General features: G+C 55.6%; 1 protein-coding gene across 1 annotated transcript; it reads left to right on the top strand.

Moving 5' to 3' along the window:
- The first annotated feature begins 1 nt into the window (after nt 1).
- Nucleotides 2-26,798, top strand: UNK (unk zinc finger). The gene is made up of 16 exons (XM_075562227.1): nt 2-162; nt 17,556-17,765; nt 18,317-18,493; nt 18,575-18,708; nt 19,021-19,156; nt 19,555-19,672; nt 20,232-20,316; nt 21,064-21,206; nt 21,543-21,743; nt 22,389-22,454; nt 22,724-22,898; nt 23,429-23,530; nt 23,616-23,804; nt 24,014-24,195; nt 24,622-24,879; nt 25,321-26,798. Exons 1-16 carry the CDS (start codon nt 59-61, stop codon nt 25,474-25,476), a joined length of 2,436 nt encoding a protein of 811 aa, XP_075418342.1. The 5' UTR covers nt 2-58; the 3' UTR covers nt 25,477-26,798.
- Nucleotides 26,799-27,448: the final 650 nt, after the last annotated feature.

Genomic DNA, 27,448 nt, shown 5'->3' on the forward strand with positions numbered 1-27,448 from the left:
CGGACCGCGCAGACTGAATAATAAAAGGGGAGCGGCGAAGAGGCAGGAAGACAGGACCATGTCGAAGGGCCCCGGGCCCGGCGGCTCCGCAGCTTCCTCGGCGCCCCCGGCCGCTACCGCTCAGGTGCTGCAGGCGCAGCCCGAGAAACCGCAGCACTACACGTACGTAGAGCGCCCCCCCCCGCCGCGCGCGCACGCCTGACGTCAGCGGCCAGCGTGAGTCACGCGCGCAGGGAGAGCGCGAGGCGGCCTCTCCCTCCCCCCTTCCTCCTCCGGCCCGGCCCAGACCGGTTCCAACCTGCTGGGGCCGGTCCCAACCACCTCCAACTGCCACCAGCCTCTGGCCGGGCTGCGGGCGGGAAACACGGGGCCTGCCGCCGAGTGGGGCAGGCGGGAGCCGGGGCGTGGAGCGCACACGCGTCAGGGCAGGCGCTCGAGGCCTAGCCGCGCCTCCGACCAGAAACGCACAGGAGCGGGCATTTTGGGGGCCAGGCCGTTCCGAGAGACGACCGAGACGAGTGCGATAGCTGCCCGCCGGAGAGCCGCCTCTTCCTGACGGGGAGCGCGCCGGCCCGTCGGGAGACCCCCACGTAGTGTGCACAGGAGGCCTTTTGTGTCCCGAAGGCCCGGATGCCGTCGCCGGGGTTAGCCACCCCGGCTTACGTTCACTCCCCACAGACGACCGCGATAAACAAGCAGACAGTCACAGGCCGCCACCCCGAAGTCAGGGGCCCCTGAGAGAGCGATGGGGGTTCCGAGTGGGCCCGGAAATGGGCCAGAGGGAGCCCCCGTGCCTGACACTTCAGCGCCCAGAGATGGAAACGCGCTTCCTTGGGAAATCTATCGGAGCCCAAGCGTAGGTCCCCGGTATTTTGCCCCCCCCCCCTATACCTCACACGAAGCCAGGCGCGGTGGGAGAAAGCAAAGGGGAAAGGTGGATTTGACGGGCACGTAGAGGAGGACCCCCCACCGGCTTGTGGAACCTGTGGGCCTGAAGGACCCCAGGAAGCCACCTAGTGAGCCAAGAGCGGGAAGCGTCCTGTAGGAAGCACTGGAAAGGAGACAGGAAGAGCGCTCCCTTGGTTGTCACTCACCGACGCCCTGGAGACCACCAGAAAAGCCATTGTGGAATTGGGGGCATCGATTGTAGGAACCGTTTTGGGTTCTCTGGAGGCCCCTCTCTCTGCCACTGGCCCACATCCATGGAGGCTTTTCCTTGCCTGGTGGTGGTTGGCGGCGGCGCAGGGGAGGCCCGCTCAACGTTGGTTGCTTTGCTGGCCATTTCCGCAGCCCGTTGCTTGGTTTCGGGAGATGGCTTTAGCTTGGAGAGGGACGAGTTGAATGACGTCTTGCTGATTTGGAAAGGTGGCAGGGATTTCAGTAAAATCTGTCTCATCTTTTGAGTTGTGTGAAACTCATTTTTAGCAACCTGTGTTTACCATTGACTGTGGTACTCAGCAAACCATGGCGTCTAATTGGACCGGCCTTTTGGTCATTTTGGAATTGGCAGATGGAGCAAATCAACCCAGCGTTGCTGTGTTTGAAAGCCGTCTTTCCGTTCCCCAGGGCTCAGTAAACCAAGGGGAGTCGATTAAATGGCCAAACGGGATGGAGGTGTAGGCGTTGCCCTGTGTTTTGTTCATTTGTATGGTTTCTGGTGTTACTTCTTTATCCTCCAACATCAGAGCCTGATGTCCATTGCCTGCCTTTGTAGACAGGCGTTGAGAAGCTGTGGGCATCTGGACAGCATCCATGCTCCCGCCATCTCAGCTCCGAGGAGCAGGAGGAGACAGACAGTGGCACGCATGTGGTGGCTCTAGTGTTTCATTTTTGGGGTGAGCCCATCTGTTGGTGGGCAGCAGGAACATTTTGATTTTGACTTCAGTCAAGAAAAGTTGGAGCTGCTGAGCATGGTTGTTTTTTTTTTATTCTTCCCAAAAGCAGAACTGGCTCCAGTCTGAACAGGGTCTGAATCTCCTGCACAGAGCCCATTGTTGAGTACAGAATGTAGACCTGTTCTAAGGAAGACTGGGATTCCCCCCCTCCCCCCATCCACCTGTCACAAAAGTGGACTTGTAGACTTTGGCGCACAGGAACCGCATGGCATCTGTGGGTTTCAGAGATCTGAGAGGATGAAGCTGGTGTTGACGTAGTTACTCGCCCATCATGGCAGACAAGGCTGGAAAACACAGCTGACTCCACCAAAGGCAGAGCTTGCCTCCTGGGATGTTTGCCTGCGTTTCTTGTCCTTTACTCTTGTGCTACAACCCAAGTCTTGGAGTTGGAGCCTTCCTGTTCCTAAGCCAAGAGGATGGATTATTTATGACACAGCTAGAAGGAGAAATTATTTTGATGGCATTTCCTCCTCAACTCTTGTTGAACAATCTTGCTTTTAGGGTATTTTAATTTGCTTGAAGCAAACAGGTGGTGGCAGGTACTTGAGCTAGGCCTGAGGCCTACACCCTCTTAGGAAGCACTAAACCCCCATCTGACTTCTCTCCCTTATGTAGCTCTGAGTGTCAGTCAGATGATAATATGCACAAGAGCTAGATGAACTCTTGGGTTTCTGTTGGACAAAAATGAAGTTTAACCCAGCTCTCTTCAGAGCAGGTCCACCTGGTGTACTTTAGGGCTTTTATAAACTCACTGCAGGATGGGAACACCTAGAACTATCCCTCTGAGTTTAGCAAACGTTTGGGTTTTTTGTTGCATGACAGTCATATTAAAAGTTGACAATGGGAAGGTTACAGAGTTTCCAGGTTTCTGATCTACTTAGTTTGATCCCTTAAGAGGGAGTGTACCCTGAGCCATTACATGTTGATGCTCAGGCTGTTTACTCCCCTTATCTGACAAAGAAAATGAAATTCACTGAGAAAATTTTGGAGTTTTCTGGCAACCAAATAGTTTCCTTTAGGTAGGAAATCTGTTTCCTTCCTTGCTAGACTTATGATAGCTTGCTCATTACAGCCTCATTTGCACCACCACCTGTTTAACTTGACTGTTGCCTGAGGCTCTGAGCAAGGATTGCAAAGTCGGGCTTCCACAGATAGCGATTCTGAAGAAAGCTTGTGTATACACAACGTCACTTGATTGCATCTGATTGTGTTTGGGGAATCTAGGAACTGAACCTGTACTCACGTGATTGTTGCAAGTTGCATGACACTGTAAACAGTGGAGCGCAGCTGGGCTGTGCACCAGAAGCATTGGAAGCGTTACTTAGCAACCCCAGAGAGGATGAGGGGAAGTGTCGATAAACATTTTGTATCTCATCCACTTGTTGAACAAAGAAAGGGAATTTTCTCACAGGACAGAAATGAAGGGCTCCCCGGGGCTCTCCATCCAGGCCACAAAATGGCCGTTACTCTCTGTGGCAGCACCCCGGGCTAAGAGTAGAGTCTTAAAGCTTAGCACCTAGTCGGTATTTGCTGTAACCTAAACTAACGAAGTCAAGATTTGCTTAATGGTTAAGATTTTGTGTTTTGATGCAGCTATGTTAGATACTAAAGAAGGCTGCCCACAATCCACATGCATCTGCTTTGCCTGATGGCTTCTGTCAACCTCCAAAGACTCTGACTTACTGGTGAGGGCAGCCGGACACCTCTGAGAGCACCATACTTAGCGCCCTCTAGGAAGGAGCGCCTTCTGGACATAGCACCTCAGATAAGTGCACAAAAGCAAGACACCCTCGTGGACCTCCTCCTCCCGCTCTCCACACCTGGACGCCTGAAGGTGAGGCCTCCTTCCCGTGTGTTGTAGAAGCCCTGAGCACACTTAGGCCACTAGATCCCTGCCGCTGGCTGAGGCACACACACCTGCAGCCAGGCTGGCCTGACCTTTGCAGATCTTCGAAGTCTTCCTCATGGGGGGAGAGCCCTGGTCCAAAGAGTGATGGGACTCAGATTGCCTTGAAAGCCACAATACCTTAAACGGTGCCTTGATCTAGTGACTGTTTACCAAACTGGGCAAGAGTTGATAAAGCTTTTTGTTATTTTTTAAATCTAGCTATGCTTGAAACTAAAGGAGGATAGTAGTATTTTGAAATTACAAATGTGAACCATTAATAGCTAATCCTAGTAGATTCTCTTCCCTTCTTTGAACCTCTTGGATGAATTTGGGGCACGCTAATGTGTTATGTGAAGATGGATGTTGAATGTAAGTTTGTCTGCTGTTCTTAGTTAATATTTAAACACTGCATTAGCTTAATTGCTAAAAACTGCTAAGAAGTTGAGCTTAGTCTCCTTCTGGACAACATGGCTTTCTTGTTTTCTCGCTGTATAGATGCTCTGTAGATTCGCCCCAAGCCAGCCATCTTGACATCCCTGCCTGGGCAACAGAGAGCTCTGGAGAAAGTATGGGTGAAACGATGCTATGGTAATAGGTACGGGGTTTCTCTGTGGGCTAAGGGAATGGTCTGGAATTAGCTAGCGGTGGTGGTTGCACAACTTGGGGATTGTGCCCTAAAATCCCCTGCAGCGCGCACTGTAAAGGGTGACTTGTAAACAAAAGCCTAACAACAACCAACGTACAAATAAGCCCTTGCTGCTGGAGAGGGAGGCCTCTGGGTCCCAGGACTCACAGCCAGGCTCAGTGCAGCCCCGCCTGCCGTTTGTGTAAAGCTCTTGGCCACCCCATTCCCAGCCTTCTCTCACGTGGCTCAGCACTCTGTGGTCAGTCTCGGGGGCTGCCCCCCTGGTGGAAATCTGCAGAGGTGCTTTTTGAGATAAGTACTTGCTCTCAGCACGTGTGAGACTCACAAGTGGTTGGTAGTTGTGCCCTAAATTGTCTCGGGATTTAAAAGGAACAAGCAGATTTGCTCTCGTGAATTGTTAAAATTCTGAGCGCTGTTGACATCTGGGGGTGGGAGGTGGGAGAGAGGGTGCTACCCTGCTGCAGTAAGCAGTTCTATTCTTGAAGTCGTGTGCGGGTTTTGAGGCTCACATGGGGTCTTGCTCTGGAGGACAAATAATCACAAGGGCTTCTGTTACTCTCCTGTAAGATCCCTCAACTCTCACTCCTCTTTTCTTTGCCAGTGTGTAGAGTTTGACAGCAGTATCGAGCTGAGGAGGAGGAGAAGATGGAAAGGAGTCTAGCAACTTAAACTCTCATAGCATTCTCTGTGAGGTGACCTTTCCCCTGTTGGTGGCTCAGTCTATTTAGGGGAGACAGAAGGTACTGAGGCCTGGGACAGTGTCACTGGGTTGTGTCCGAGGTTATTGACCGTTTCCCCTTTTTTCATATTCTTAAGATAATTTGCTCGATGTGTTCGTACATGGACTCATTTGTTTCCTATTGAGACGTAAAGCACCACATGGCCGTGGAAGTCCTGATGCAATCACGTTACGCCTCTGTCCTCAAACAGTGGCCTAAGAGACAGTTGATGACAACTGTGGTGGTATTTTATGACTTGAAATTTCAAGTCATTCTTTTTATCTTAAGCTTTTATTAAGTTTGATAAGAACTTATGGTGACCTGCCCGGAGCAAACCTGTGCAGACATGACAAGAGCTGGAGATCAGTGTTTTCTCCTGAAGGACAAAGCAGCAGACATTTTGCTTCCTAACTGGAGCACACTTGCGTATGAATACATAAATAAATGTCCCGTAGTGTGTCTGAAGATGTCACTTGGCTGTTTTTCTTGTAGTGTCTTCTCACGCGTACAGTGCTGTCATCCTGGCCTGCCTAAACCTGCTCCCTGATGTCCTTTAAACAACTTGGGAAGAGCCACTTAGGCTTAGCTGGTGTGACCCTTGCTTTTCCGTCAGCGTAACCCATGAAAGCTAAGCTAAGAGCCAGCCAGCCGCTGGCTGAGAGCTCAGGCCCCCTCTGCCACACTATGAGGTGTGTGATCTTGGTCGTGGCAGGCGGCTTCTGTCTCGCTGTCAGTTTCCCAAGGACACCAGAACACCTGTCTGAACAGGTGGGAAGGAGGGATGCTTGCACCCCTCTATGTAAAGTGCTTATTAGCCTAGTGGTCAGTATTAGCTGCATCAATATTTGAACAGGCATATTTTCAATTACACCGCGCCCTTCAGCCACCTTCGTCGGGCGCCCTCTACACCTGCATCCGAGCTAACTTTGACCGGGTCAGTGTCTATTCACAGCAACCCCCGGGCGGGGGGACCTGCCCCACCGGGTCTCCAAGGCGGGGAGTCCTCCCAGCAGTAGCCTGCCGCATCCGTCTCCTGAGGAGCATCGGGGAGTTTGAGCTGCTGTGCTCCCGGGGCCTCACATTTTGTGACGCCCCCACCTCTGTCTTGAACAAGACTCGTCTTCTACATGTGTCTGCTCGCAGAAATCCACGCACAGGGGGGTAGTGAAATGTTCATCAAATTAAAGGTGTTTCAGGTGGCTAGACCAGAGAAAATACAGGTAAATTTTGAATAAAGACTAGGTTTTGCCTAATTTAGGGGGGAAAGAAAGATCTGTGTTGTACAGTGAGGGGAAAGGCCCCTACGTAAACTTTTTCTCCTCAGCTTCACCTCTGAGATCCTCAGGGCAAGGGGACAACTACAGAAAGAAGGGCAGCAAAGACTAGTTTGCACACCAGCATTGTACCAGCTGGGGCTCTTGTGAGTTCTCACAGGTGTCAACTCATTTCCACCGAGCTCCCAAGAAGTGGACCAATAGCATTTGCCCCTGAGTGGCTCCCCCACCTTACAGTTATTTGCATACTTAGGTGACTGTGGGTTCTTGTGCATGGTCTGAGCATTAAGGTGCATTGAACTGCCTCTGGAAAATCCTTCTGGCCAGAAATCTTTTTCTGTCCACGCTTTGGCTAATGGCCTGTTACAGGATCAAAGCCTGACCTGAAGTTTCAGACACACTCGGAAGTTCACTGTCTGTCTGTCTGAAGAATACGCACTGTCGGCGCCAGTGTTTGGCCAAGAGACTTGTAAACCTGTATCACTTCAGAAGATTTGTACTCCGAGGCCCTGTGACTATAGAGCAGTTTATCAGAATCCTTCAAATGTTCCTCGGCTTCAGTTTAAGTTTTATCCCACCTTTGTAAAAAAATTTTTAAAAAATAACTCCCACCTGTGTGGTTATTATACAGTTATCGTTTCCAGGTCATGTCTGGTGTCAAAACAATGTTTATGTCTATGAATATTGAAGCCGCTGGTAGCTCTGGCTCTTCAGAAATGGAAGATTTTCATCAGACAGGCGAAATACGCACATGATCAGACACTCTAGGCAGGGACAGCGTCTCCAAGTTAAGGTCTTTTATTCTGAAACCTAAAAATGAATTTTTTTTATAAACTACAAACTAAACTCTCTGGCTAATTTGGCTTTAGGAAGGTTTTACAGGGAGGAAAAGCAGTAGCTAGTAAGTTGAATCAAACAGTACGTCATAGATAAGTGCAATCTGGTCCTCGGAATGCTATCACAGAACCTTCCATGGTGACACCTCCCTCTTGGCATTAGTTAAAGGATCCTGATACATTGTTGTGAGTTTCAATAAAAGTTATTTAGCAACAGGCCCATCTCCTGTGTTTCAAGGTTCCATTTCCATGATAAGGCTCATACTTGTTTAAAAAGATGACATCCACGTAGCCAAGACCGGCTGTCACGGAGTTGAATGTTGGTGCTGGGTTTAGGATGTGGGTAGGTCTGTCGAGGTGCCGCTGGCTGCGGTGCAGGGCGCCTCGCCCGAGCAGGTGCCTCCTGGTGCTCGAGAGCCCATCGGACCAAGTCCATGCCTTTCTCCCAGGCTGACCAGACGCCAGTCAGTCCTCCCTTCTTGCTGGGCTTCACCAAGTCCTCCCTCAGCAGGTCCACTGTCTCCACAGGCCATCATCGTGTGTCTGCCTGCTTCTGCGATGGGACCGTTCTCCAGTGTCCAAACCAGGTGGTACAAATCATCAACAGTTCCTCACGTGCCAAACATCTGCCACAGTTAAAAGATGGACCGTCAGCTCCACAACCTGTGTAATCTTAGATCAGAGCAGACTGCCTGCCAAGCTTTCCCTAACAGCGTGGGTTTCTTTCATTGCTAGCAGAGAGAGAGAGTGTGTGTGTGTGTGTGTGTGTGTGTGTGATAGATAGATAGATAGATATGCTGGAAGTCATTACCATGACAGCACTGAAAAGGCCTGAGAGCAGCCAGTAAAATCACTAACAAGAGTTTTTCCTCCCAGGATTTCTCTGTGTGTGGCACATACTTTATATGTTTTCATGTAACGTGTCTTTGGTTTAACTTGCCCTAAGACCCCTTAGCTTTTGGAGGAAATGGAAAAGGGACTTTGGTTCTTCAGGAGCGTTCTCTGCCTGTTCCTCAGAGCAAAGCCCCGTCCAACTAGCTGGCCCGTTGGTGTTTTTTCTGCTCTACATGGGGGGCCAGTGCACTTGATGTTACTGCCCAGAGAGTGGAACAGACTGAGCAGACGTTATCTGGACAGAAAGCAGAAAACATGCTGGCTTTGCAACTGCCTGGAGAACTCTCTAGAAACATCTAGCGACTTCTTTGCTAGGTGTATGGGCATCTGCTGTTTACCAGCTCACATCTTTTTATGCTTTGCTTTTCCTCAACGAGCCCTGGCCATGGGCTGCCTGTGTCCAGGACTACATCCCCAAGGCTGCAAACAAGGCAGTCAATGCCACACCTGCTGAGTTACCACAGGGAGAGGCAGTGACCAATACCATTGGGTGGGCCAGGGGGCCCCTCGGGGCAGCAAACCAGTCAGAAGGGTGTGCAGACCCAGGGGGCACCGTGGTGGAAAACATGCGCTGGAAGGCAGTCTGATGTTTTGGGGAATGCCAGCCCTGTAGAGCCGACTCTGGCCTTGGTGTCAAATCCAACCCCCGCCTGCTTTCCCGGTTTAGTGTTCATGGTTGAAAGGCAAAGCAGTATTTCAGGACACACAAAGCATTCAGTTTTCCTGAATTTCCATTGGCGCCCCTTGAGCGCATTCCCACTCGGAGCTGCATAGCTGACGGAATGTGACTGAGACCTGCTGCAGGGTGTGCTCCATGCCCCAGGGACGCAGTTGTCCCCAGGCAGGGCTTCCTGTGCCACGTGCCGTTCACTCCCCACCATCAGTGCGGGCCTCCCCTGTCGGGAGGTGTGGTTCTCTCGCTGTCCAGTAAGGCACAGCGCTGGTTTCTCCGGCAGTGACTCCTGGGCTGCGCTCCCAGGAAAGCCAAAGTCAAACATGGGAAAGTGTAAGCAGGGACTGGCCTGGCACAGCGGACATTCTTCCCCAGAATGAGGCTGGGGCTACAACCAAAGGACCTCTTTCTGAGTGCTGACCTGTTAGCCAAGAGAGGAAGGGCCTTGCCCCACGCCCAGCCAATGGACCAGCGTTGACTGCTGTAGCCGAAGAAGCCCGGCCCCAGAAAGTCCCAGCATTCAAGGTCACCAGCCTTTGCAACGAGATCAGGACACCACATCCACAGGCAATTAGAAAAGCAGCCCGATGATTTTGTGAGGTTTCCCAAGGTGCTGATGAGTCCGCCTGGGTCTGGGTTACCATGGTTCTGTACTGTGGTGTCTCAGCCGGCCCGAAGTGACAGAATTGGCCTATAAGGAACAGAGGTGCTGACAGGTGCGAGCATGTGCAAAGACGGAAAGGAAACCCGAATCCAACCTAACTGGAATGTCACGGTTGACGATGTGGCGCAGGGCACTTGAGCAGACAGACTGACGGAGCTTGGAGAGAGGCAAGGGGCTTGAGTCTATCATTCAGTGGGTCGCTTATCAGCAGGTGCTCTGTGGAAAACTTTGTCCCCTTGTTACCGACTAGTGTCACCAACTTTGGTCTCTTGTGGGCTTGCGCATGTCTGGTCAGAAACAAGCTGGGTGACTTGACTCACCTGCTGCCAGCAGATGGGTGTCTTACTGGTGAAGCTCAAAGAACTCCCTGCCACACAGCGACCCATTAGGACGAAGTAGAACAGGCCCGGCGCGTTTCCTAGTCTGACTCTTGATGGGAGTCGGAGGCCTCCTCTGTGTCCTGCTAGCAATGGTAAAGTTGTTTGCGCTTCTCTGTGCACGTCGGATGGCTCTGGAAGTTCACCGTGGCTGCAGACTTTGGTGAATGCAATGTCAAATTTGGTAAAAGAGTGGAGATGCTCTTATTTTGGCAGGGATGACTCTCCACAAGTCATGTTCAGCCACTATCCGTACATGTCCCGTACTATCAGAAATTCAAGCCTGCAAACCTCTCAGGGAGAGAAGTTTCCAGGTCTACACTGCTTCTAACAAGCCAGACTCAGGTGCCATTGAGTCGAGGCTGCTTCATAGCAACCTTGTAGGATGGGCTAACCCCCCCCACCCCTATGGATTTCTTAGACTGCACCGCTGCAAGAGGAGGAAGCCCCATCATTCTCCCAGTGTTTCAAATGGCTCTCCCTGTGGATTGCACGCACCCATGAAGCTACCAAGGCTCCTCTGGCCCCACATTGCAGTTTTTTGGTCTTGGATGTATACAAAGATTCCCTATTGCAGACTCTTAGGGTTAAGGAGTTTCCACCCTATCTTTGGTAGGAAGTGATTAAAAGGCAACTGTGGGGACAATAGGGACATTCTGAAACTGCCTCCCAAGCAGCAGATAAGCTTCCCCTGAAGCCTTATCTCACAGGCCAGCAGCATCAGTCCCTGGGTGAGGATGGTGAACAGGAAGATGTTGGGACCGAGTACACCAGAGGCACCTGAGAGGAGCTGGTGGTCTTGCCCCCCAAAGTCAGCTCTCGAAAACTCCACGGAGCACTGGTCTAACAAATAAGGCCCCTGTAGGCTGCAGCGCCCTCTGGCTCAACAGTGTGTTCCTCTGTGTGAAGACATTTCCAAATAGGAAACAATGACCATGAAGAAAGGAGTATTGAGTGAACACCTGCCCCTCCCCTCAGCAGAATTTATTTCAAAGGAAGGCACTGAATCTACAGCTCCGGAAGAGGGATGTATGTGACACGGGAGCAGATGAGTGGGGAGGAGGAGAGAAGTGGAGCACATCCTGGCCCACCAGGCCAGGTCCATGTTCCCAAGTAGAGCAGCCAGTCAATAGAGAGGACCACATGGCCGGCCCCACTATGAGACATGATGTTCCTCACTGACCCATAGCCCTACAGGGGACAACACGAGACACAGTGTGGGAATTGCACCCGATCGGATCCCGCCACACCGAAGCAAAACATTAAGGGGGTGTGACAGAACAGCAAGGGAATGGAGTGGTGAGGTCCCCAGGGAATGCTGAAGGTGTACTTTGAGGCCAGAGCATGGTGCCCCAACAGACTGGACTGGAAAACACTTCTAAAGGCCAACAAACAATAGAACTAACTACAAGCTTTTCTTTCTTTTGTTTTTGTCATTAGTTGTTTTGTTGTATATTGTTGCTTGGTTTTGCTCTGTCTTGTTTTTGTGCATGTTACTATCTCCGCAGGTCTGTCTAAATAAGATAGGCTGGATGAACAGTCGGAGGAGAAAACAACAGGACTGATAGTTCCATGGGGACATGGGAGACAAGGAGGTGGGGGGAAAGGTAGTGGTGTTAACAAACCCAGGGACAAGGGAACAACAAGTGATCCAAATAGGTGGTGAGAGTGTGGGAGGCCTGGTTGGGCATGATCAAGGGTAATGTAACTAAGGAATTGCTGAAACCCTGCTGGGGACTGAGCATGATAGTGGAACAGGAGGGAAGTCAAAGGGAATAAGAGGAAAGAGCTAGGGGGCAGAGGACATTTATAGAGGTCTAGATAAATATGTACATATGCAAATATATATACATGAGGATGGGGAAATAGATCTATGTGCATATATTTACAGAGTTAGTATTAAGGTAGCAGAGGGATATTGGACCTCCACTCAAGTACTCCCTCAATGCAAGAATACTTTATTAAATTGGCATTCTATGATGCTCACCTTCCCGACACAACCACTGAAGACAAAGTGGGTGAACAACTAAGTGTGGTGAAGAAAGCTGATGGTACCCGGCTATCAAAAGAGATAGCGTCTGGGGTCTTAAAGGCTTGAAGGTAAACAAGCGGCCATCTAGCAACAAAGCCCACATGGAAGAAGCACACCAGCCTGTGCAATCACAAGGTGTCAAGGGATCAGGCATCATCAGAACAAAAAATCTTGCCATAGTGACTGAGTGGGAGAGTGCAGAGTGGAGACCCAAAGCCCTTTTGTAAGCCACTGGAGATCCCCTTACAGAAGGGTCTTGGGCAGGAGGTGAGCCAGACGGTACGATGTAGCAATGATGAAAAATACAACTTTCCTCTAGTTCCTAAATGCTTCCACCCCCACCCCCCACTGTCATGATCCTAAGCCTACCTTGCAAGTCTGACTAGACCAGAGGATGTACACTGGTACAGATGGGAATTGGAAACAGGGAATCCAGGGCAGATGATTCCCTCAGGACCAGCGGTGTGAGTGGCAATACTGGGAGGGTGGAGGGAGGGTGGGCTGGAAATGGGGAACAGATTTCAAGGATCTACCTGTGCCCTCCTCCCTGGGGGACAGAGAACAGAAAAGTAGGCGAAGGGAAATGTGTGACAGAGCAAGATATGACAAAATAATAATTTATAAATTATCAAGGATTCATGAGGGAGGGGGAAAATGAGGACCTGATGCCAGGGGCTTGGGTGGAGAGCAAATGTTTTGAGAATGATGAGGGCAACGAATGTACAAATGTGCTTTATACAATTGATGTATGTATGGATTGTGATAGGAGTTGTATGAGCCTGTAATAAAAAGATTTTTTTAAAGTATTGGAAGAAAAAAAAAAGTATTTGCAGTCTGTATTGATGAACCCAAACGTCAACCCACCGTCGAGTCGATTCTGACTCAGAGTGGTCCTATGAGACAGTGTAGAACTGTCCCGACAGGTTTCCGGGGTTTGTCAATCTTTATGGAAGCCCCATCTTTGTCCTGCAGAGTATCTGGCGAGAGTTTGAACCACGACCTTTGGCCAGGAGAGTGGGAGCCCCAGTTGATGGGTGGCTATGCCACCCCTGCCAAGTGCATTCTCATGAGAACAACTGTAAACGTGACCTATGATCAACTCTGTTTTGAGTTTCTTTCATCAAAAATGCATGGAAATTTGACTTTTTTTCTCATTCTATAAGTGCCTATATAGTATTTTGCTGCTTGACCCAAAAAGTCTCCACTGCCTCTCTGGACTCGTCACAGGAAATCTTTGCTGCAAGCTCTCGTATGTGGTTTGTTCACCGCATTGAGGGCTTTGAGCTGGGCACCGTGGGCATGGCTCTAGAAGCAAGCGGGGAGCTAGATGTGGATTAAAGCAGCTACAGTGGGAACAAAGCAGCCACAGCATGTCCTGTGTCCACTTTCTCGAATACTTTCTGTTTATTCCATTTGTGAGAATCCTCATCCTCCCTTACGAAACCAAGATGGACTCCCAAACTGATAAAAAACCGGTTGCCACCATTTGAAGCGGGATCAGCTTGGCAAACGAGCTGATAGCATTGTGGCCGTCGGTTAACTCCACTGTGCAGGAGATGGGGTTTTGCTACCACTTGTTCCATGGGACAAGTGAGTGAATAGCACGTAGCCCAACATTTGTTGTTGTTTAGCGTTTAGCGACTAGTGTAGTTTTAAAATGACAGAAAAGTCTATGCTCTGGTAGATTTTTAAAAAGTAGCTGCTTGTATTTGATTCAAAGTTCCGGAGAAAAGAGTATGCTAGTTTTTTGAAACAGTTGAGCAATATGATACATTATAACTATCTGTAACCACACTGAAAGAAGCTTTACCAAAAGGCTAACAGGGGTGGTGCCATTGAAGGTGACTTTTGCCGGTTCAGTTTTCCAGCTTTTTGGAAGGTGGTGCAGTGGCTTTCATAAAGGGTCATGGACTTATAAATAAGCCATCAGTAGGGCAATTAAAATGATGTCCTGAAAGAGGAAACTAAATAGCTCCGAAATCAAGTCGGAAGGCGTTCTGACCAGTCATGGTGTCCCCATCCTGGTCTTGGCTGTGGCAGACTTGCCCTCTCTCGTGTCTGGGCCTGAGTGGTCTCTTGACTAGAGGGGTCTGCTACAGGGACACTGTAGGTCTTCCCTGTCTTGTCCTTGTGTAATCCTATCTTGGGTTGGGGGACAGTGGCTGGAGAGTCTCCCTCCTTGTTTGCCCCCAGGACCTCTGTGGTCCACCGAGAACTGGTTGAAAGAGGAGCTTCTTAGGTTGTGTGCTGTCGGGCCTCGGAAGGGAAATGGACTGGAGTTGTGTGCTCCCACTGAAAACCTGCAGTCCAGCCTGGGAACGTTGGAAGCGCTTTGGGCTCTGCATTGCCTGGTAGCAGCCAGGTGCAGGGGCGAGAGACAGGACTCCAACATTGTGGTGTGGAGATGCTGGGTGGCCCAAGACTAGTGAAAGTGGGTTTCTCTCTGCCTGGCTAGGATCTGGTCAGCTGCTCCTATCTGCAGAGTCCCTCTCATTAAGAGGTCAGAGCAGGACAGTCCAGTCTGTCTGCCCAAGGACAAGTTCTGTGCACTGTGGGGAGCGGGCCTCCCCGTTCCCAGTCTCTGCGTGGGGGTGGCATCGTTGGGAGGCAGCTGGCATTGCCCTTGCTCCTGGATGGAACCCTCCCGCCCTTCTTCAAGGCACTGTTCTTGTCTCTGACATTTGCTACCCTGGGACTTCTGACTTAGTCACTACCCGTCGGAATTGACTTGAGGGCAGTGAGTTTGGGGGTTTTGTTTGTTTGAGTGGAAATAAGTTTGTACATCATTAACATGCAATGCTGAACAGGGGGCTTTAAGAAATGGCTGTCCACTCAAAGGGTGGCCAGTTTCAGCTGGTGTAAGGGCAGGGGTGAGATGGTAGGGTAGGTTCAAGGTAGGTGGAGATCCAGAAAGCCTACCTGGAGGTGGTAGCATGGGGATGGGGCGGTCTCATTCAGAATTGAGCCCTGAAAGATCTCTCCCGAGAAATCAGGAGGCCTGAGGGAGCAAAGGCAGGAAGGCTAAAGGTAACTTGCTGGCACACGCTCCTGTTTCCCTGGCTGGAATGGAGAGTCGTCAAGAAAGGCGGCCAGACCCACGTTGGGCCAAGCATGTGGGGCTGGGGAGTCAGGCTACGTGGTGGCGTGCTATGGGGTGTCGAGTTGGCTCTGAGATGTTGCCCGGCCCTGCTTCATCTTCATGGCCGTTGGTGTGAGCCTGCCGAATCCAGGCTAAGGAGACGGTGCTTATTTAGTGCTGCTGGAGGTAGGCATTGGGCTGCATTCCCACCCCCAGCCCCTCTGGCTGCCCGCTCCCTTCGCGATTGACCACCTCAGAACCCTACAGGCCCTGTTTTCTGATGTGGGTGGTACGGCCCCTGGGGGGGCTGCAATGACCCAGGGGGCTGCAAGAGTAGAAACCTGCACTTTATCCTGGAGATTAGAGTGCAAACGCTTTTCAGGGGGGTGGGGAGTCCGTAGGGGGCATGCTGAGTCTGTTTTCCCCCTGAAAATGAGGCATGGGCCAAGTAAGTTTGGGAACCCATGCGTGCGGAGGGGCACGACCAGCTGGAATCAACTGTGCTGATGGGCTGAGTTGGGAAAGGCGGAGGCTTTTCAACAAAGTCCTCCGAGGAGTGCGCAGTGTGTGGTGCGGACAGGCTGGAGCAGGGAGACAGCCAACAGGTTCAAGTCCCCAGCTGGGGCAGTGGGATGGGGTGAGGAGAGGGGCATCCAGGACACTCCGAGGTGTCCCTGCCAGCCAGCTGAAGCCCCAGGGGGGCTCTCTTCTAAGGGGCTGACAGTGCCCCTTTGGGTGACCCCTCCTAGATTTCACCCCCATCCTAGGCTTTACCTCCCGTCTCTTCCTGGTTCCCCACTGAGGCCCCAGCAGACCGCCTGTTCTGAGGGCAACCAGGCTTAGCAAATGCTAATCTCAGATGCCTCTGTCTTGGACAACCGGGATGATGAAGTTTTAGTACAAGTGTCTCCCACACAGTATCTGGGACATAGTCATGCTTAAACACAGGCATTGGGGGTTCCATGCTGGGCTACTCGTCTGAAGGTCAATGCCTCTAGCCCATCAGCTACTCCAGAGGAGCAAGAGGAGGCCCTCTGCTCCCAGAGACTGGGGGCAGCTCCACCCCACATTCAAATAGCACTGGCTCCGCTCCCAACCCACAGACTCTGCTCCCAGTTCATCTCTGAGTTTGTGCTGTGCAGGGAGGGAGGAGCTGGGGACTCCGACAGGGAAAGGCACTTGAAGTTCCGAGGATGAAGGGGACAGGAGAGTGTTAGGCCTATAGGAGCCCTTGGGATTTCTGCCACCACCTCCACCCTCCATGTCCCAGAATGCACCTGGCCTGGAGCCAGAGGAAGGTATCCCTGGCATCTCCTCCCCACACCTTCCTTAACCCTCTTCCATACTGCTGCTGACCCCACTCTCACACATAGGAATGAGGGACTCAGCCCTCACACCCCTCCTTGCCTTCCTCACCACTGGCACCTCTTCTCACCACTGGTCCCCAGAGAATCCTGAATACACCTCGTGTGTGTGTGTGTGCGTGTGCGTGTGCGTGTGTGTGTGTGTGTCTGTGCTCCCACTCTTCAAAGGGCAGGGCTGCATTTGTAGCCTCCCTCAGGCCCCTGGTGAATGTCCTTCCTGCCCATCCAGGCTCCACCCGAGTCACCAGCAGAAGGAACACGGGGTGAGCTGCCTCTCCCCACATCTTGCCCGCCCTTACAAGCAGACTAAGTAAGGCCCTGTGTGTCACGTGGCTGGGTCCTGTGGCTGTGGTTTCACACCTTCCAGACCCAGGGGTTTTATGTCAGCTGTCCCCATCCGCCCCTCTTCTACACACAGGCTTCTGAGCCTTCTGGAACTTTCCTCCCCATTGCTTGTTGCCTGCACTGTTGGGGACTGAGAATGAGTGCAGAGAGCTGCAGACTGCTGGGTCACACAGTAGACAAAAATGGATTCCCTGTTCTGTCAGGGTCTGAGCGGGTCTGAGTCCTCCACTGGCTGGCACATGGGAGAGGAGCTTTGGGGGTCTCTTGTTGGTTACATGCAGGGCAGAGGGGAGAGAGATGAAGCTTGGCAGGAGGTCAAAAGGACAGAGGGTGAGCCCAAGTTAGTCAGCACACACCTGCTGCTGCAGGTATAGCTGGTGAGACTCAGGGACGCACATGTGGGCAGGGGCCTCTGCAGTGCCCCCCATGGCGCCTTCCTGAGCCACTGCTCCAGGAGGTCCAGGGAGTGGCTTCTGGGGAGGAGGTTGTCCAGAGAGACTGGTGCCCATTGTTCCCCTCAGCTGGCCAAGGCCTGCCTGGCCCTCAGCTCATAGCCCAGTTGTGCTCCTGGGTAGGCCAGGCCCTGGGAGCCAGCAGGTGGGGCTGGGCAGGTGAGAAATTACAGAAAGTCTGGCAGGGGTGCTTCCTGCCCTTGTTTATGGCCCTCAGCCTGTCATTAGGTGGCCAGTTACACCTCGGGGGCTGCGGAACCCAGCCCCCGGTGAAAGCTCAGCTGGCCAATGTAGCAGGCCACTGGCTGGGAGGGTCCCTGCCCCGCAGCATGGCTTGGGACCTGCTCGAGCTCTGGGGGGGCACTTGGTGACAGGCGTCTTGCTGGAAGGCCTCACCCTCTCGAGGTCTCCGTGCAGGTACCTGAAGGAGTTCCGCACGGAGCAGTGCCCGCTCTTTGTGCAGCACAAATGCACGCAGCACCGGCCCTACACCTGCTTCCACTGGCATTTCGTGAACCAGCGGCGCCGCCGGTCCATCCGCCGCCGCGACGGCACCTTCAACTACAGCCCCGACGTCTACTGCACCAAGTACGACGAGGCCACGGGTCTCTGCCCGGAGGGCGACGAGTGAGTGCCCGTCTCCCGCCCCTCGACCTAGCTCAGCCCCTGTTGTTCTTGGTGGGGGCGGAGGGGGTACTTTCCGATTTCCCTACTTGTGGGAAACCCAGACCCCACGCCACCCACGCAGGCCTCCTAGGCTGAGGTTTAGAGACGGTTACTCCTTTTCACGCACCTTAATATTTGAACGTGGTTCGGAGGATGGACAGTGCCCCCACAGGTGACAGGAGGGTGCTGCAGGGCTGGGAGCGTCACTGAGGGACCCTGGTTGGCCTTGCAAGTGCACTGTGTCAGCTTTGTAGAGGTGGTGTGGTCACCGCCAGGCTCACCCTCCACCCCAACGCACCAGCACTTGGGCTGACGTGGGCAGCATTCCCACTTGGTCTGCTCACCTGAGGTGGGGGGGCCAAGGGCATCTCCTCCAGGCATCTACCCTGACGGGGGGGGGGTGAGGTGGGCAGTCTGGCTCCATGATGGGCTCCCTGTGGTGGGCGCCTGGACCCGGCTGAGCGAGTCCTCCGGGCAGGGGCAGCTCTGAGTGACCCCGTGCCGTGTTCCAGGTGCCCGTTCCTGCACAGGACCACAGGGGACACTGAGCGCCGCTACCACCTGCGCTACTACAAGACGGGTATCTGCATCCACGAGACGGACTCCAAAGGCAACTGCACCAAGAACGGGCTGCACTGCGCCTTCGCCCACGGGCCACAGGACCTGCGCTCCCCGCTCTACGACATCAGGTGGGCCAGCTGCCCAAGCAGGTAGCAGGGCTGGCAGTCAGCTCTGGGCCACCCTCACTCCATCCCGCCCTCGCCTCCCAGGGAGCTCCAGGCCATGGAGGCCCTGCAGAATGGCCAGGGCATCATGGAAGGCGGCGGTGCTGAGGGCCCGGCAGCAGGGGCAGCCAGCCACGCCATGATTGAGAAGAGCCTCAGTGAGGAGCCTCGATGGCAAGGTGCCAGTCAGCTGCCACCCACCGCCCTCCAACCCTGCCCTTGCTGAGGGGCTTCCAGCCGCATCCTGTCCCGTCCCGTCCACAACCTGCCACTCAGAGGACCCTTTTTGGGCATTGCTCCAGATGCCCCCCACTCTCCTTCCATCACCCAGGTGCCCCCTATCCTCCCATGAATTTGCATATGTGTGGCCAAGTGCACGTGTGTAAGGGTACACCCTCCAGGGGCCCTCCCTCCCCTCCCGGCTCTCAACCTTGGCGTTGACCTCCCAAGAGTGCCCTTCGCCACCTGACCCTGCCCCCGGCCCTGTGCAGAGACCGCCTACGTGCTGGGGAACTACAAGACGGAGCCATGCAAGAAGCCCCCAAGGCTGTGCCGCCAGGGCTACGCCTGCCCCTACTACCACAACAGCAAGGACCGACGGAGGGGCCCCCGGAAGCACAAATACAGGTCCTCATGCTGCTGCCACTGTGATCGCTCAGGGGGCGGGAGGCCAGGCCAGGCCCAGGGGAGACAGGCTGGCAGGGTCCAGGCACATGGGGAAGGGATCGGGTGGGAGCTCTGGTCCTCCCTTGTGCAGGCACCTTCAGGGATGCTCAGAAAGAAGGGGGCTCCTACAGGGGGCCCGGCTGCGGGTGGGCTGTGTGCCTGCCTCAAGCACCAAGCTTGCCCTGCCTCGGGTGCTGCTGGGAGGGAGGGGAGCATGCGGTGTCCTGGAGAATACTGGACTGGGGGAGTGTGGGCCCCAAGGACCTCAGCTGCACCAGTCAGCCCCTCCCATGCCTACCCTAGAGGCTTACCACACCTTGCTTCCTCAACCTGACTCCACTCTGTCCCCGGGGGACCAGGTCATCGCCATGTCCGAATGTGAAACATGGGGATGAGTGGGGAGACCCTGGCAGGTGTGAGAGTGGAGACGCCTGCCAGTACTGTCACACACGCACGGAGCAGCAGTTCCACCCCGAGGTGGGTACCCCCGCCGGGCAGGGGGACTCACTAGCACTGCCAGATGGCTTGCATCCTCCCTTGGCATGCTGAGCCCACGTTACCCAGGTGGCCTGCGCCGCATGCCTGTGTGGGGCCATGGCCGGCACTTACCAGCTAGTGAGAGGAGGGCCTTTTCAAGGTTCTCCCAGCTGCCTGGCCCAGACTGTAGCCAGTGTACCCAGGTCTCATCAGGGTACAGGGAGTCCTGGGCTGTTCCTGCCCTTGGTTCCGTGAGAGCCAGGGCACCCAGAGGAGACAGACAGACCTTAGGAGGCTGCAGGCAGCGTGGTGAGATGTCAGAGCCAGCATAGATCCTACCCCAGGGGCCCAGCAGGAGGGGTTTGGGGCAGGGCCTGGGATCTGGGCCCCTTTCCTGCATTTGGCCTGCCTTGAGCACCTGTGGGAGGCCCACATGAAGAAGTGGGGTGGCAGCACGGGCTGCCTTGCCATTCTCACCAGCAGGGAGAAGAAGGTGGTGGGAGAGGGGAGCCAGGGAACTTGGTGCGCCCCACGCCTGAACTCCCTGTCTGCTCCCCAGATCTACAAATCCACCAAGTGCAATGACATGCAGCAGTCGGGGAGCTGTCCCCGCGGACCCTTCTGCGCCTTTGCCCACATAGAACGTACGTTGTCCCCTGTGCTCGGGGCTCCCTCGGGAAAGGCCAACGGCCGCATGCTGTCACAGGGATGTTGGTCAGGCAGGGCTGCTCCTGCCCATCCTCCCAGAATTGCCCATCTCCTCCCCTCTCTGCAGCTGGTCAAGAAGCCCTTGACTCCCAAGGTCTTGTGATGCAGGCTGCAAGGACTGTCTCCCAGACTTGTCCTGTCCCCCGTTACCCCAGGGGTCACAAATGCAGACACTGCTGACAAACCCCAAGCTTCCCTCCTGAGCCACGTGGGGGCCTCTCAAGCAGAGCTGCCCAGTTTTCAGCAGTGTCCCCTGGGGTCCAGTGAAACATAAACTCAGGGCCTTTGGGCGGGGGTAGGGTGGGTGGCCAGACCACTGGGACCACCTGGCGGAGGCAGCAGAAAAGCAATTCATAAGCTCCAGTCAGTTCCGGTTCATAGCAGCCCTATACAAGGTTTCTAAGGCAGGAGCAGATTGCCTCATCTTTCTCTCAAGGAGCAGCTGGTGGGTTTGAACCGCTAACCTTTTGTTAGCAGCCCAACACTTAACCCACAGCCCCACCAGAGCTCCTTTAGCTCAAGTAAGGGGGAGGAAGGCTGTCCGCCAGCTCTGTCACCTCAGGAAAGCCAACTTACTGGCTCATGCTGAAGGGTCACAAGTTCACGATTGAAGACAGCCATTGTGTGTTTGGAGGGACAGCACTGGCTTGGGGACCCACCGACACCCTGTCTGTCTCTTGCAGAGACACCCCTAAGTGATGACCTGCAGCCACCTTCAGCTGTGTCCAGCCCCACCCAGCCAGGCCCGGTCCTGTACATGCCATCTGCTGCCGGAGACGCGGGGCCTGTGAGCCCCTCCAGCCCTCGTGCCCCTGACCTCAGCACCGTATGTGCCAGCCTGGAGCCTAGAGCCTTGTCCCATGAGACTTAGGGTGTGGGGTGGATCCCCCCTACCCTTTTAGCTTGTGGGGGGAAGCTGGCTTTTTGACTGCCCTCTGGGGAGCCAGGGTGTGGGGTGTCCCAAGTTTCCGTGGTCCGCCTGGGTGGAAAGCCAGCTGCCATATCCTCCCACGAGGGTTCCTGGGTGGTGGTTGCTGGCCTGTGGCTGACAGAAATGGACCCAAGCCCCTTTGCCGAGGAACCGAAGGCTCCCTCTGAGGAGTGGGCAGGCAGGCTGCCCTTGGCCCCGCTGTGCTCCCAACCTGTCCCCTCCCACCTACAGCTCCTCTGTAGAAACAACAACCTGACTAGCCCGTCGAACCTCTGCGGCTCCCCGCCGGGATCCATCAGGAAGCCCCCCAGCCTGGAGGGCATAGTTTTCCCAGGGGACCCCAGCCTCGCACCTGGCAGCTATAAGAAAGCCCCTGGCTTTGAGAGGGAGGACCAGGTGGGAGCCGAGTACCTAAAGAACTTCAAATGCCAGGTGAGGACAAGGGGACAGAGGATGCCTCACCTTGGCGGGGGGACCCCCTCATGGGCAGGAAAATCCTTGAGGGTGACTAGGGACCAGGAGGCCTCTCCTCAGCCTCCCCAGGACTGAGCGGTGAAGACAGACCCCCAGCCCCACTGAGAGAGCCTCACAGTGAAGCCCGGCCGCAGGCCTAAGTCACAGCAGCCTTTCCTGCCGTTTGCTGCCTGGGAGGGAGCCCTGGTGGCTCAGTGAAGAAGTGCTGGGCTGCTGCCCCATGGTTGGGTGTTTGAGCCCACCGGCCATTCCCTAGGAGAGAAAGGAGGCCGTCTGTTTAAACCTATGAGGTGGTTCAGCTCTGCCCTGTCAGAATCCACTCAACAACGGCAGTCCATCTGTCTGGGTTGTGTGCCACCCTGGTGGAGAGGAGGTGGAGGAGTCCTAGCTGGGCTGGACAGAACCTTGTGGGACTGGCTGTGGCTCTGGGCAGGAAAGGGAACAGCTCCCCTGGGCCTTTGGAGGAAAGGGGGAAGGGTCTGTGTGCAGAGTGGGAGTCTGGGGGCACAGCTGGGCGCAGCGACCCGCCCTAGCCCTCCAGCCTCTGTGACTCCTGACGGGCCCTCCCTAACCATCCCCTCTTGCACCTGCTTTCCTCTCCAGGCCAAGTTAAAACCCCACTCCATAGAGCCCAGGAGTCAAGAGCAGCCCCTGCTGCAGCCCAGACAGGTACAGAGCACCCAGACGTGCCACTGAGGCCATGCAGAGCCCCAGGAAACTTCAGGGTGTGGGGCCCCAACCTGCGGCTCAGTCCAGGGCAGAGTGGCCTGGGCTGGCTCTCCAGTGGGTCAGAGCAGCAGGTGTCCACCACTTCTGCCCCACCCCCTTGGGGGCACCTCCAACCCCAGCCTCTCCACAAGCTTTGGCTCTGCACCCCTCTCTGCTCACCACTCCCCGCCGTCTCTAGCTCACCTGAGCCACACCCCTTCTCGTTGCAGGACATGCTGGGCCTGCTGCCCGTGGGCAGCCCCCTGACCTCCAGCATCTCTTCTAGCATCACCTCCAGCTTGGCGGCCACGCCCCCCAGCCCCGCGGGCCCCAGTAGCGCCCCCGGCATGAACGCCAACGCACTGCCCTTCTACCCCACCAGCGACACGGTAGAGTCGGTCATAGGTAATCAGGCCTCTGGCATGAGACTCACGCCAGCACATGGTCCCCAGCCAGACCTGGGAGAGGGAGAGCGCTGGGCCTAGCCCTTGGAGCTAAGGGAAGCTGCATCCAGGGGAGGGGCTGGGAGGGGCCAGTCAGCATTCTTCCCTGCCATGCTGCAGGCTCCTCCTTCCAGGGCGGGTCACCTGTCTGCCCCCAACTCTTGTTCTCCGGAACCCCCTGTGCAGTGTGCAGCCTAGGTGTTCTGGTCCTTGGACGGCGATGTCCTCTGCGTCCTTGGCTGACGGTCACATGTCCCACTCTAGCTGAGGACAATAGACACCAAGATCCAGAGGGGGCTCAGAGCTGAGACCCAGTAGCTATAGCTGGGAACCCTGTCTAGGACTGGATTCTGCAGACCGTCGGGAGGCGGAGAGGGCAAGGGTCAGTGGGGCTGGAGCAGGAAGCTGCGGGGACCGAGGCGAGGCCGGGACCTGGGGGTTGTGCAGCTGCCCCGGAGGCCTGAGATCACAGCCTGGTAACTCTGCCCCCAGAGTCGGCCCTGGACGACCTGGACCTGAACGAGTTCGGGGTGGCTGCCCTGGAGAAGACTTTCGATAGTGGCCCGGGGCCCCACCCGGGCAGCATCACCATCGGTACTGGGCAGTGGCCCCAGAGGCAGGGGTGGGGGTCCCCAGGGTCCCCTGCGCCGCCCCTCACTTGCTGCCGGCCTTTCTCTAGGCGGCAGCCTGCTGCAGAGCTCGGCCCCCGTGAACATCCCCGGCTCCCTGGGCAGCTCGGCCTCCTTCCACTCGGCGTCCCCGTCCCCGCCCGTCAGCCTCTCCTCACACTTCCTGCAGCAGTCCCAGGGGCACCTAAGCCAGGCAGAAAGCACATTTTTGGGGACCTCGGCGTCACATGGATCTCTGGGTAAGGGGCGGGCCCACGGAGAAGGCCCACAGGAACCCCTGCGTGGAGAAGCGCCCAGAAGTTAGGGGCAGGACTTAAGTGCCTGCGCCACTACCTGCTGGCTACCGCCCTGGACGGCCTGCGCTCCCCTGCCTTAGTCTCCCCTGCTGTAAGCGCTGTGCGGTCAGGGGCGGGGCGGGCCCGGGTTAACGCGCCGCCCTCCTGGCCAGGTCTCAACGGGATGAACAGCAGCATCTGGGAGCACTTTGCCTCCGGAAGCTTCTCCCCCGGCACGTCCCCTGCCTTCCTGTCAGGGCCCGGCGCCGCGGAGCTGGCCCGGCTGCGGCAGGAGCTTGAGGAAGCCAACGGCGCCATCAAGCAGTGGGAGGAGTCCTGGAAGCAGGCCAAGCAGGTGCTGGCCCCTGCCGCCTGCGTCCGCTCCGTGGGGCATCCAGTTGGCCCATCTTGGCACACAGCAGCCCCGGGGCGGGCGGGGCTCTGGGTGCCACCCCACTCCCACCCACCCACCCCCACACAGGTGGAAGAACCCACCCTCCTGGTCCAACCTCTGGTTAGATCCCAAGCCATGATCTCCCTCTGAGTGGCTCTGGGGTGGCCCTCACAGCGCCCCAAGTCATAAATGCCAGGCTCAGAGGTATACCCTATGCCCCATCATGGTCCAGCTGCCCCTGAGGCACTGCCCAGAGGCCCTCCCTCCCCACTGCCTGCCTGGAAACGCCTGCAGGCAGCGCCAGCCTCCTCCCCACCCCGGCACAGGTGCTGGGGGACCCAGAGCAGGGGGCGCCCTCTGACTGGGTGCTGTGTGCTGGGCCCGCAGGCCTGCGATGCCTGGAAGAAGGAGGCGGAGGAGGCCGGTGAGCGGGCCAGCACAGCGGGCGCCGAGTGCGAGCTGGCCCGGGAGCAGCGCGACGCGCTGGAGGCACAGGTGAAGCAGCTGCAGGAGGAGCTGGAGCAGTTGCACGCGGGACCGGACCCGCTGGCCCTGCCCGCTTTCTCCGACCTAGAGGCCCTCTCCCTTTCCACCCTCTACACCCTCCAAAAGCAGCTGCGGGCCCACCTGGAGCAAGTGGACAAGGTCGGTGAGAAGGCAGCAGCACCCAGGGGTGGGGGGTTGGGAGGGTAGCCAGGGAAGGAAGTCACTCCTTGTGGGGGTCAGCGGGCTGGAGGGTGAGGGCTGTGAGTGACCCTCTGCTTCTTGGAGAGCAGGCATGGACAGCTGCCCCCGAGGGCTTCTCCTGTGTGCCCTCCACACTCCAGCCAGCCTTCCAGAACAATCCAGACCCCAGGCTGCACTCTGCCTTTCCCTGGGCCCCTTGAGAAGGACCAGCCACAGCTGTGTGGCCATGGGCCCGTGTCTCATTGGGCACCTGAAGGCTACCTTAGAGCAAGTGAGGCAGCAGAGGCATGGGGTGCTGCACCCCCTCACCCTCTCCCCTCTTGAGGCTGCGTCTCCCACATTGCCTCTGCCTCTCCGCCTAGCAGGGAGCCAGGCAGTAACCACACCGTCTCCCCACAGGCCGTGTTCCACCTGCAGTCAGTGAAATGCCTTAAATGTCAGGCGCAGAGCCGGGCAGTGCTGCCATGCCAACACGCCGTGCTGTGTGAGCTGTGTGCTGAAGGCGGCGAGTGCCCTGTCTGCCAGCCAGGCCGGGCCCACCCCCTGCAGTCGTGACCCTGCGCCCGGCCGCCTGGCCTGCTCTCCCCTAGGACTTTTTAAAGTATATATAGATATGTATATGTATGTATGTATGTATGTATATGATCCTGTCTATGTATACATTGTGTGCGTGCAGGTATGCGTGGGCGGCCAGCGTTGTGAACAGTGTCTGTGTATATATCTGTACATGGATGTAGACACACACTTTAAAACCGACTTACCAAGCACTTTTTAAAAGAAAAGACTATTTTGCAGTCCCCTCCCCCCTTTACTTCCCTCCCTGCAGAAACAAAGCCCCTCCACCGGCCCTTTGGCCAGGAATCTGTTTTATGTCTCCTTTTTTTATGTAGGAACTAACTATTTTTAACTTCTTTCTGGGCCTGAGCAGAGGGGGCCAAGGGTGCAGGTGGGAGTACCTTCAGGGCAGGTGGGGGCAGCAGAGCAGGATCCCAAGGGTAGGGGGTGCACCTGGGCAAGCCAGCCGAACTCCTGGGCCAGTGTTCTCAGCCTTCCTTTCATGCAGTTCCTCCTGTTGTGGTGACCCCCCCCCACCATAAAATCATTTTCATTGCTACTTCATAACTGTCATTTTGCTACTGTTAGGAATCAGGCGACCCCTATGAAAGGGCCATTCGACTCCCCAAAGGGGTCATGACCCACAGGTTGAGAACCGCTTCCCTAGGCTTTTTACCAAATGACTGTTTCATTCTAAGGAAAGTCAGCAGGGCCTGGACACCTGGACCTGAGGCTCCAGGAAGGTGCGGGCAAAGCCCAAAGTTCTGACCCTCAGGTTCCTGAGACCTTGGGGTCCACCCCCTATACCCCACCCTAGGTCACCTACTGGGCTGACACTGTCCTCCCTGCCTCAGCTGTCTGGTCCCTTCTCTCCTTGCACGGTCCTTAGCCCCCCCCTTTGGCAGCTAGTAGGGCAATTGGTGTGTGTGTGGGGGGGCAGGGGCTGCTGCCCGGTCCCTGGAGGAAGGCCCGTGTGCATTCCTTGGTGCTCTGAGTGCAGCTGTGGCCTGGCCCTGCCTGGGGTGGGCACCTGTGTGCATGTGTGTGCGGGCCTGTCCACTGTAGGCGGTGTCTTAGCTTCCATTTTTAAATTGTTGTGTACAGAGAGGTGCCATGGGGGAGGGCAGGGCGGGAGGAAGGTGGCTGTCCCACTCCCAGCACCGGTGTCTGGAGCAGGGGGCTGGGAAGGGTCTGGCCCCAGCCCCCACCACCACCCCCCTTGGGCTCAGCACCAAAGGGCTTTCAATTAATTACATGAAAACTTTCTCTTTTTTTATGAAAATGCAAAAATCAACAAAGCTCCAAACTCAATGGAAATAAAAATAAGAACTTGTGGTGGTCGTTTATTTCCTGGGGGTCTGGGGAGGGGGCCCTCGACTCCAGGCCCTGCCCCAGGCAGTAATAAACCCTGAAGAGAGGCCTGGGGTTCCCTGGCTCCTCCAAGGTGGAGGGGGCTCCAGAGTCCTGGGCAGCTAGTTAGAGCCGCAGGTGTCCTGGCCAGGGACTTCTTAAGCTGCCACTTCCAGTGTGATATTTAAACAAACAAAAACCATTGAGTCCGTTCCGTTTCATAGCAACCCTGCCTGGCTGAGTAGAACTCCCTCGGGTTTCCAAGACTTACATACTTCTGGGAGCAGTGGCAGCTGGTGGATTTGAACTGCCGACTTTGTGGTTAGCAGCCTGGCTACACCACCAAGAGGCCCCCAATGTTTTTGAACAGGACTTCGGGTGGGGCTGCCATGGAAGTATCAAAGAGGGAGGTAGGGTGCTCTCTCACCCCCAGGTTGAGGGGGGCTCCCCTAGTCTACTGGGCTGTCGGGGTGTGAAGACCCAGCTTTGGAGGGAGGCCCTGCAACAGGGTCTCAGAAGTGACCCACTCTTCCCACCCGCATCACCTTACAACCTCCTCAGTCCAGCCCGGGCCCCACTTCGCCTGACACAGGGCACCTTCCTCTGGGCAGGCCTGTGGCCC

The sequence above is a fragment of the Tenrec ecaudatus genome, chromosome 10 (assembly GCF_050624435.1).
Source record: "Tenrec ecaudatus isolate mTenEca1 chromosome 10, mTenEca1.hap1, whole genome shotgun sequence".
Lineage (NCBI taxonomy): Eukaryota > Metazoa > Chordata > Mammalia > Afrosoricida > Tenrecidae > Tenrec > Tenrec ecaudatus.

Bases quoted from the DNA above. Each gene is read 5' to 3' on its own strand.
- UNK (XM_075562227.1), top strand. From the start codon at position 59: ATGTCGAAGGGCCCCGGGCCCGGCGGCTCCGCAGCTTCCTCGGCGCCC. The intron at 20,317-21,063 runs GTACGTTGTCCC...TGTCTCTTGCAG, and splicing joins CGCCTTTGCCCACATAGAAC to AGACACCCCTAAGTGATGAC. The intron at 21,207-21,542 runs GTATGTGCCAGC...TCCCACCTACAG, and splicing joins GTGCCCCTGACCTCAGCACC to CTCCTCTGTAGAAACAACAA.